This window comes from Kryptolebias marmoratus, linkage group LG12 (assembly GCF_001649575.2).
Source record: "Kryptolebias marmoratus isolate JLee-2015 linkage group LG12, ASM164957v2, whole genome shotgun sequence".
NCBI classification, from domain to species: Eukaryota; Metazoa; Chordata; class Actinopteri; order Cyprinodontiformes; family Rivulidae; genus Kryptolebias; species Kryptolebias marmoratus.
The window spans coordinates 718,009-728,133 of NC_051441.1; the positions used below are offsets into that span (position 1 = coordinate 718,009).

Genomic DNA, 10,125 nt, shown 5'->3' on the forward strand with positions numbered 1-10,125 from the left:
AGACCATGAAGGAGACCATGAAGGAGACCATGAAGGAGACCATGAAGGAGACCATGAAGGAGACCATGAAGGAGACCATGAAGGAGACCATGAAGGAGACCATGAAGGAGAGGATGAAGGAAAGGGCCCAAAGCCTGAGTTTGGAAACCATAAACTCTGGAGGACTTTGGAGATGGACTCTTTGTTGGCCTCAAGGAGGTTCTGGCAAACCGGTAAACAACTCAACTCACCCTCTGAGTGCTTCACTCACAACGAAACTTTATTTTCAAGGTTGGATTAAAACGGTTTCTTGTTCAAAGAGGATTTTAGTCTAAAACTCCTAAAAGGTGGCGGGTGATATGCATTCCTTCAGGGAACACGAAGCCTTCGCTGTGGTTCTGACCCGTTGTGCACATTAACTGACCCACACAAGGCTTTCACGGTTCTGTTCAGTTCATAGTGGGACCGGACCCAACAGAACCCAGATTTTAACCTTCTAAACCACTTCCTCAGATTCTGACTTGAGTTTGTATCTTTCTTTGTTTTTGTGCATATTTTCCCACTGCAGTTAAAAGCTCTGCTTTGTGAACACTTAATCTGCAGGACGTTTGTGAGTTCAGGTTCTGGCAACCAGAACCGGATTCTGAGCGTTAATCTGTTGAGTTGGCACGGTCCTGACCCGAGGAATTAAAGCTGCAGGTGTGACTGACAGGTAGTAATCTGCTGTCACACAAACCTGCCCGAAGCTGTCAGTCTAAGTGACGGCGGTGATTTACGGGGCATATTTCTCTTCGTGCGTGTGAGCAGCTCCGAGTCTTTAAATAGATCATCTTCAGCTGGTGTGGCTGCAGGTCCAGGCTTCAAACCGACTTCCTTCTGGATTTCATTAAGAGCTTTTTGTCAAAAGGTTTCAGCCTTTCTGCTTTAAGCAGAATTTATCATAAACTTTAAACATTTCGGGTCAGACTCAACAGAACTTTAAAATTTAAACCCCAATCCTGACACTTTTGAGTCGCTGCATAAAATATAAAAAATAAAAGCAGAACACATTAATTTGTAAATCTCAGATGTTAAAACTAAACTAAAAACTGTCCCATTTTCAGGAAAAAAATCGTGTAATTCTGAATTTGATGGCAGCAACTCGTCTCTTTACAGATGTTCCAGATGTTTCCCTCATCAGTCTGTAAACATCTGGACCTGAGGTTGTTTGTCCCATTCTGTCTGTTCAACAGTCCTGGACGGGAGCAGATGTTGTTCTAAAACCTGAGGCCCTAATGCACCCCCATACCATCAGAGAGGCAGGCTGGATGGTTTGGACCCGTTTCTGTGAGTTTTATCGTTTGATTGATTTCTTTGGACGCTCCCTGACTCGGGATGCCTTCAGGGCCTGCGTGAACAGGAGCTCTGGCTCGTTATATAAATCTGTAAACTGAGCTGCAGATGTGACTAAACTCGCAGCTTCGCCTCAGTCTGGCTGTCGGCCATGTTGGAGCTCAGTGCCTGGCTCAGAGGCGCTTCAGAACCTCCTGCAGGTTTATCCTGCAGTGAGCCGCAGCCAGAACTCTGCTGTCAGTCACCAGGAAATAATCTGGTTCATGTGGAAACAAAACTCTGTTTTTCCTTTAATAACACTGAGTGGAGATAATTGTTCTGTTTGGATTTAAGAACAGCCTTTAAGGTGGACCTTCCTTTTCTTTCTGCCCTCTGTTCTCTTCAGTGATGAGATAATTTGCCTTCAGTTGAGAATTGGCTCCCAGCGTTCTGTTTGAACATAAAAAAACCTTCAGATTTATGATTGTGAAATTTGTGAGGGTTGACAGCCGGCCTGAGGCTGGGGAGGGGGCAGATTAATGAAACTGAAGATGTGAAGCTACTGAAAGGTCACCGGTCTGCTGCGGGCCAAATCAACCAGTTCATACAGAAACCAAACCATTTTTCCTCCACTTCATCATCCAGATCCACATGAAGCTCTGCAGCTGAGCTCTGAACGGGATTCAAGTTTCTAAGAAAACCTTTGAAAAGGTCTGAAACATCCTGTTTTATCTCCGAACACGAAAACAGGGAGGCAGTAAAAAAAGGAACTGCTGGAAGCCAAGATGTCAAGTTTAGTGTCAGGAAAGATGAAGGAAACTCAGAAAACTCCAGGTGTTAGACCGTTCTGTCTAACTTCAGTTTGTTTTGAACAAAGTTGATTAGAAACAAAGACAAGGCCAGCAGGGGTCTCATCTCGGCTTTCATCAATATGCTGATATATTTTTCTTCATCTGGATCAGTGACATCATCACTTACCTGCTTAGGTGAACAAACTGAGATTCAGAGGAGTCGGTGAAGCAGGACAGTAAAAATCAGGTCAGAAAGCTTTTAACACGGCAGGTAGGAACCTCCAGGGTTCCTAACGTTCTCAGTGAAAAGCTGCATATTAAATATTTATAAAAATCTAAAAGTTAGAGAAACTGAGCTGAACTCTGAGGACAAAGTCTGCAGCATCAGTTAGAGTCAGAGGAGCAGAATCCATCTGCTGACTCAGCGTTCACACTGATGTAAAACTGGAAACAGGAAGTTAACAATCATTTTGAACGGTTTCTATAATGACCTTCAGGACACGAGGCTGTTTGTGCTGACTGTTAAAGTTTAACGGTTTTATAAATTATTTGAGACTTTTCTGAGATTTAGTCAAAGGATCAGAAACTTCTCCTGTCACAGTGACCACTTTTCAATAAGAGCTTTCTTTGCACAGTGGTATTTCGTAGACGTGTGAACATGTTTGTTCTCTACTTTGAGTGAAGGGTGAAATAAAGTGAGCCTCCGGGGGTGAAGAAGAGGAGGAGGAAGCTGACGGGCGTGAGGCGACCTGCAGATCTGCTGCTGCCAGCTTCACTGATTAAAGTCTGATGAGAGAAACATGTCGACGTGAAGACGAGCCGAGAAGTTCTGAGCGTCAGAGAGGAACAGCAGAGGGCAGCATGCCACCGTCCCTCACCTGAGGACACACCTGAGGACACACCTGAGGACACCTGAGGACTCACCTGAGGACACCTGAGGACTCACCTGAGGACACCTGAGGACTCACCTGAGGACTCACCTGAGGACACCTGAGGACTCACCTGAGGACTCACCTGAGGACACCTGAGTCCTCAGGTGAGTCCTCAGGTGTCCTCAGGTGTGTTCAAATTCTGAGAGCTGCAGCAATGGATGAAAGACTTTATGTTGGATTTATATTTAAACCCCAGAATGAATCCTTCATTGATTAACAACTGAATAAACTTCATCTGATTCAAGATGGCCGCCACATCTAATAACTGTAGAGAACACAACAATGGGTACAGTTCAGTCAGTTGTACAGATAGTGAGCTGAACTCTGGGGTGGTAGTAGCTGAGAGTCATCCTGAGTCACGCTGTCGTCAACGAGGTTTGAGAAAAACCGACTCTCTGTTTTTTCTCATCATGAGAAAAACTCTGGGATGAAAGGCAGCGGGCGATATGCATTTCTTAAAAATGTTAGTTCTTAATGCTTGGAATGTTTTTCAGGTGATATTCGGCTGATTTATAAAAGACTTTTTGTGTTTAGTTGAATCCTCATGTCTGGTATTTTGGGACAAAGAGCTTCTGTTTTTTCTGTCCTCTCGTCTCAAAGACGTTATGGACAGAGACACTCTGACCGAGGACAGCTGTGTGTCATAAACAGAAACATGAGAACAGAGGTTCTGATCTGAGCTCGGAGGGCAGGAAGTCGGACCCCTGAGGAACCCCACAGGTGATCCTGGTTCAGATTTATATCTGAAAAGTTGTCTTCTCCAATCAATCAATCAATCAATCAATCAATCAATCAATCAATCAATCAATCAATCAACATTAAGATGTTTGTCAGGAGGCTCAGTCTCTGCTGAGGTCAGACTGGAAGCCATTTTAAAAAAGAGAAAATATATTGATTAAAGACTTTTAATGATCTTTTTTCAAACATTAGAGAGGAGTAACAAGTGAAATCCTGTTAGTTTCTGCTCCTCCGTGTTCAGGTTGTAGAAATAAGACAGAAACAATCAGCTGGTCTGAACTGGTTTTATTGTCACATCTGATCTGAGGTCAGTTAACGAGGAGGAGGTCCTGATTGGCTGCTTCAGTTGGTCACAGACGAGGAGGTCGTGGAGGACGAGGAGGAGACCACCTGTCCGTTCACCATCTCTTGCACCACCGTCACCACCCGCTTGGTGGTAGAGGAGGAGGATGAGGAGCTGTGGACCAATCAGAACAAAGATGAGCTGAGCGCCCGCATCACCTGTCGGCTTCAGTCCTGAAAGGTGCGAGAGCCTCACCTGGCGGCCTCTCCGTCCAGCAGGCGCCGATATTCTGCGATCTCCATCTCCAGACGGGTCTTTATGTCCAGCAGCATCTGGTACTCCTGGCCCTGCCGCTCTGTGTCGGCCCTCATCTGCACCAGCTGCTCCTCCAGACTCGTAACCTGGAGACCACACGCAGGTGAGGCTGTAGCTCCGCCCACTCCCACCCTCACCTGTACAAACGGCACAGGACGAGTCTGACCTGCATCTGGTAGCCGCTCAACTTCATGGCGTATCTGTTCTGAGTTTCAGCCAGAGTCCCCTCCAGAGACGCTTTCTGCACAAAAACCACAGAAGAAGAACAGTTCACCTCCAACATAAACAATAAAAAATAAAAACCACAGAAGAAGAGCAGTTCACCTCCAACATAAACAATAAAAAATAAAAACCACAGAAGAAGAGCAGTGGTCACCTTTAAATCTAACACAAACTCTTTGGGACTAAATAAACTGCAGCAACCAGACAAACATGTCGTCTAAAATCTGAAAGGTTTTGTATTTGGAATGAAGCTGTTTTTGTTGACTCTGTGGTGTTTGTTTGTTTGAGGTGTTGCCGTGGCGACGCTCACCATCCCTAGCATGGACTGCAGCTCGATCTCCAGGGACTGCAGCGATCGTTTGACATCGGTCACTTCGCTCTTGGACGTCTGCAGCGACTCGGCCTGAGACACCACCTCTTTGTTCAGAGTCTCCGTCTGCACACACACACACACACACAGTGGGTCAGCGTGCACGTGGACACACAAAATGACAACAGGAAGTGATGTTACGGCGTGTACCTTTGTCTGGAACCAGGCCTCCAGCTCTTTGTGGTTCTTGGCGGCAACGGCCTCGTAGTGCTCTCGGATCTCCTCCATGATCTTGTTGAGGTCTTGTCCCGGAGCGGCGTCCACCTCCACATTTACCTGGCCGCTCATCTGAGTGCGCATGGCCTGCAGCTCCTGCTCACAAACAAACAAACAAACAAACAAACAAAGGGAAGGGTTTACTGAACTCCTCCTTAAAAGTCGTCAGTTTGAGGTCGAACCACAGACTAAATGAGTTTTTCCCATCAGGATCTGGTGTCAATTTAACTACTTTGATAAAACTCTTCCTTTCTGGTCAGATGTTACGTTTGGACTTTGGACGGTTTAGAGGCTCCTCACCTCCTCATGGTTCTTCTTGAGGTAGATCAGCTCCTCCTTCAAACTTTCAATCTGCATCTCCAGATCGGACCTGCTCATCGTCAGCTCATCCAGAAGCCTCCTGAGCCCGGCGATGTCCGCCTCCACCGACTGACGCATGGCCAGCTCGTTCTCGTACCTGCAGGAGGACGAAAACAAGGGACAGGTGTGATGATGAGGGACAGGTACGAAGACGAAGGACAGGTGTAAAACTTGTGACGTCACAAAGAAATCAGACCACAGCAACTAACGGAAGCATCAGGACAGGAAGTGAGACCAGATCTGCTCAGGTGTACTGATCATGTGATCAGGTGGACTCACTTGGTCCTGAAGTCGTCTGCAGCCAGCCGAGCGTTGTCGATGTTCAGGTGGACGGCCCCGTTCACTTTGATGGCGTCCTGAATCTGGAGACAGGAAGTCCATCATCACACCTGAGTCCTCAGCTCTGATACCGATCAGTAAAATGTTGCTGATCTTCTTTAATAATCTAAACTGAATCAAACAGCAGCTGGTTGAGATTTCACAGCTTCAGGATGTTTCTGCTCCTGTGGTTGTGTTCAGCTTTAATCCTCAGCTGAACATCTTCTTTATCTGAGGAATGCTGTTTGTTTATTAGCTGAGTCTTCCAGCCTCACAGACAGAAAGACTCTGAGGTTCAGTTTTTAAATGTGTTCCTGCGTGTCTCCTCTGCACCTGCAGCTCTGAGGATGAGGATGAGGATGAGGAGGGTTTTTACCTTCTCTGTGATCTCACTGATGGTGCTGTAGAAGCCGCTGTAGTCCCGGGTGGAGGGGCCCACCTTGTTCTCCACAAACTGCCGGATCTTCAGCTCCAGCTCGGCGTTGGCCTTCTCCAGTTTTCTCACCTTCTCCAGGTAGGTGGCCAGGCGGTCGTTCAGGTTCTGCATGGTGAACTTCTCGTTCCCGACCAGGCCGTCGTCCATCGCGGACCCACCAAAGCTCATCTGGGAGGAGTAGCCTCCCCCTACGGAGGAGGAGTAGCCTCCCCCCATGGAGGAGGAGGAGGAGATGCGGACCCCGGAGCCCCCGGCCCCACCGTACACGCTGCCGGCCCTCATGGAGGCGATCCTGGAGCCGCCGCCGAGGCCCATCATGGAGCCCCCGGATCCTCCCATGGAGGAGCGGATGGAGTGAGAGGAGGAGCGGGACATGAGGGAGGAGGTCATGGTTTCTGCTGCAGCTTCAGTCAGACTGAGGAGGTCTGAGGCTCCGCCGGCATTTAAAGGGGCTGCAGTGAAAGCAGCTGTCAATCACAGCGGCAGGAATGTGTTTGGGTCGCGCCACCTGAGCTGGGTGTGGAGGGGAGGGTCAGGTAAGCTGCAGGCTCCCTGCGACCTTTACTCGTTATGAAACAGATGTGTTCAGACAGATTATTCACAGGACGCCACGACGAGAAGCTCCAGGCTGAGGAGAAAGTTCTGGATGTTCCTGCAGCTGCAGCTGAGCGCAGCTTTCAAATCCACATTCATAAATCAACATCATGACAAAAGAGAGGTTTAATTCAAGGTCAAACCAAAGTCAGCGATTCTTTAATCTCCTGTCAGAATGAAGCCTTCAGGCTGCAACACGAAGGTTGGAATGAGGAAGACTTTGTTCTGAGAGTCTCCAGCTTAACAACAAATCTGTGAGAAAATCTTTGAACCAGTTTAAAAACTAAAAGTAGCATCCTTGAATGAATGCATATCGCCTGCCATCTGTCGGGGATGACTCTCAGCTACTACCACCACCCATCTTAGTGTTTGCTGAGGTTGATTAGTTGTGGCAGCCATCTTGAGCTGGAACTGGAGTGGTGCTAACATGACTCCCTGTGATGCAGATCATTAATTCCACTCTTCTGGAACAGGAACATCTTCTCCATGACTGCAGGATGTTTCAGGAGAAGCAGCTGGAGGAGCACAACCACATCCTCCAGCTCTGAAAGGAAGTGAATCACACCCGACCGATCGTTAACTCCGACTCTAAATGTCTGCACAGTCGTTGTGTTTTGTTCCAGTCAGCCCAGTTCCTGTTGCAGCAGGTGGAAATGTTTGTCACACTCCTGCTCTGATTTATTTCCTGAAATTCATCTGGATTAACTGTTCTTATTGTGGGGCAGCTGAGGTTTTTGATGGATTACAGACACACATCTGACCTGGCTGACCTGAACTGGAAACTCATGAAGCAAAAGCTAAAAGAAGCAAAACAGTAGCTGAAAGTAGCTCAGTGCTAGCTAAAAACTAGCATCAGAAGACAAAAACAGAGCCAGTTTGATAAAGCAGATTTCAAAGAAAACCATGATTTTAAAGGAAATAAAGTTAAATATTTTGAAAAATATAAAAGGTTACAGAAACCAAAATTCCCAGCAGTCATTTCCTGAATGAGCCGAAGGTTTTGATGTATTAACAGCTAAAATATGACAGAGCCTGCAGAGTTAGATTGTAAGAAACATCCAGAAAAACCCAGGAAGCAGTAATTAAACAACAGTCATCTGAACACTGATTTTTATTATGAAATGTCATAAAATCGATGAAAGTCAGAAGTTCATCCGTCCAGGAGGGAGATCCAGACCTGCCTCTCCTCAGCTCCTCCTGTTCTCTGGACCTCCTCAGGTGACTCCTTTCCCTGAGGAGGAGCAGCAGCTTTGCTCTGAGCTCCTCATCTCCTGAGGCCTGACCCGACCACCCAGGATCCAGGATCCGGTTCTTTCAGTCCTGAACCACACCATCTGCAGAAAACAACATATCTCAGATAAAGTTAGAGCTGTTTGTTCTCACAGCTTTGAAATAATTTATTTTGTTTTAAGTTGATTTATTTTGATCTTTAGAATAAAAGCTTAAGTTTTGGTCGTAGTCCTTTATAAGAGCCCAACTTTCACTCCTTTAAAAGCCGGAGTTTGCAGCTTCCTGCTCCCGTCTGTCGTCACGTTGAACCCTCACCCTGATCTGCTCCTTACCTGTCACCCTCCGAATGTTTATGATCACCTCTCCCCATTCTTTGATAAAACCACACACCCTCCTCACAAAGACTTATCTTTCATCTCTGAGTTGCTCACTCCCTCATCAGCAGAGTAAACATCTCCCTTTAGCAAACTGTTTAGTTATAAACCTGTAAATGTGGACAAACCTGTTGTTACACCCACAGGTTGATCTTTGACCCCTCTGTTGGCCTCCTGGCTCCTGCAGAGCGCCAACTTTAACCCACCCTGCTAGCTGCCATCTTTGACTTAGATTTTCCTTATTGAACCTAAATTAGCTCACCTGTCGGTGTCATGATCGGAGGATACAGAAAAGAACCCAGAGCGCAGACTCATGGCCAGAAAAATAAACTAATTTATTAAATAAAGAAAAACAAAACAAAGGCTGACATGGCAGCAAAATCTAAACTAAATACAAAACATTAACTAAACAAAACCTGAACAGACCTGTGACAAGAGATTAACCAAAGGGAGACGAGGAGGCACGAGCAAACAGGAAGGACGGCACATCAGGGAGGCAAAGAATGACAATGAACCAGCAGAGAAGTAGAGAATGTGACCGGGTATTAAAGGCAGAGGGTGATTAGTGGAAGTGGGCACAGGTGAGATGATTAAGGAGCTAGAGGCAGGTGTAGATGGAGGAGAATGGGGAAGAGAGAGAGTGTGACTGAGGAGAAGTGAATGGTGGCTGAGGCACAGGGAAGAGACAAATAACACAAACAATAAACTCAAACTGAAATATGAAGACAAAACATAATACAAAAACCTTAGATCCTAACAGTCGGAGCTTATATTCAGTCCTTCAGGTGAACAGTACGATCAGCGGAGGTGATTAAATAAGCTGCCTAACGGGAGGAAAGAACAAACCATAAATTTCTGTCAGACGGTAATCTAACACTTCCGTGAGATCCAGACTGATTCTGTGAGTTTTATGACTTCAGAGGGAAGTTTCTACCCAGCAGACGTACGAAGGTGTAGCAAATCGTTCGCTCTGATGAGACGATGAACTGAACCAGAACCAAACTCATCCTTCCATCTGAGTAAACTGGAACAAGTGACCCGAAGCCTCCGTCAGAACTGAACACGACTCACTCGACCCAACAGCAGAGTAACCGGGCCCCGAACACACCAAACACACCAAACACACGGGGACATAAAAATATTTGTTTTTAGACTCTCTCATGGTTGTGGAGGAGTTGTAGCCCACTCTTCTTTCCAGCTCTCTGAGGTTCTGGTTCTGGACCGTTCTGTTTGTTGGACAGATGGCCTCACATCTGACTCCAGAATCAGCCCAAACCATCAGCCCTCCACCGCCGTGCTGACAGCTGCAGTGCATTCTGGGTAAACACCTGTCCTCTGGTCTTATTTGTCTAAAGATGAGTAAAGATTAACCTGCTCTCCTACTCCTCACTGCAGAAATGACTAATTGATCTTTTTCAGGTCAGAAAGATAAAATCTTCCTCAGTGAGGCAACAAGCAGCAGGTGTGTTCAACATCTGTCAACAAGCCATGAACACACAAACAAAAACAACGTGTCAATCTATTCATAAAATATAAAAACAAGCAGCAGACAGAGATAATTAATCTCCAGAGAAACTATAACCATAATTACAGTAAATGGAAATATGGAATACACTGAGGGAAAAATAAAAACGTATTTAAATCTTATTAGAACAA

The 10,125-nt window shown here is 46.2% G+C and overlaps 1 protein-coding gene and 1 long non-coding RNA gene across 2 annotated transcripts; both read right to left on the reverse strand.

Moving 5' to 3' along the window:
- Nucleotides 1-4,021: 4,021 nt before the first annotated feature.
- LOC108248511 (keratin, type I cytoskeletal 13) lies at nucleotides 4,022-6,697 on the reverse strand. Its single transcript, XM_017437329.3, has 8 exons — nucleotides 6,212-6,697; nucleotides 5,797-5,879; nucleotides 5,458-5,614; nucleotides 5,092-5,253; nucleotides 4,882-5,007; nucleotides 4,516-4,590; nucleotides 4,290-4,435; nucleotides 4,022-4,208 (listed from the first exon to the last, which is right to left on the reverse strand). Exons 1-8 carry the CDS (start codon nucleotides 6,659-6,661, stop codon nucleotides 4,094-4,096), a joined length of 1,314 nt encoding a protein of 437 aa, XP_017292818.1. The 5' UTR covers nucleotides 6,662-6,697; the 3' UTR covers nucleotides 4,022-4,093.
- A 1,260-nt stretch (nucleotides 6,698-7,957) lies between these two features.
- LOC112451472 lies at nucleotides 7,958-9,005 on the reverse strand. The gene is made up of 2 exons (XR_003040295.2): nucleotides 8,896-9,005; nucleotides 7,958-8,199 (listed from the first exon to the last, which is right to left on the reverse strand). It is a non-coding gene; the product is annotated as an uncharacterized LOC112451472 (long non-coding RNA).
- Between the last annotated feature and the right edge of the window lie 1,120 nt (nucleotides 9,006-10,125).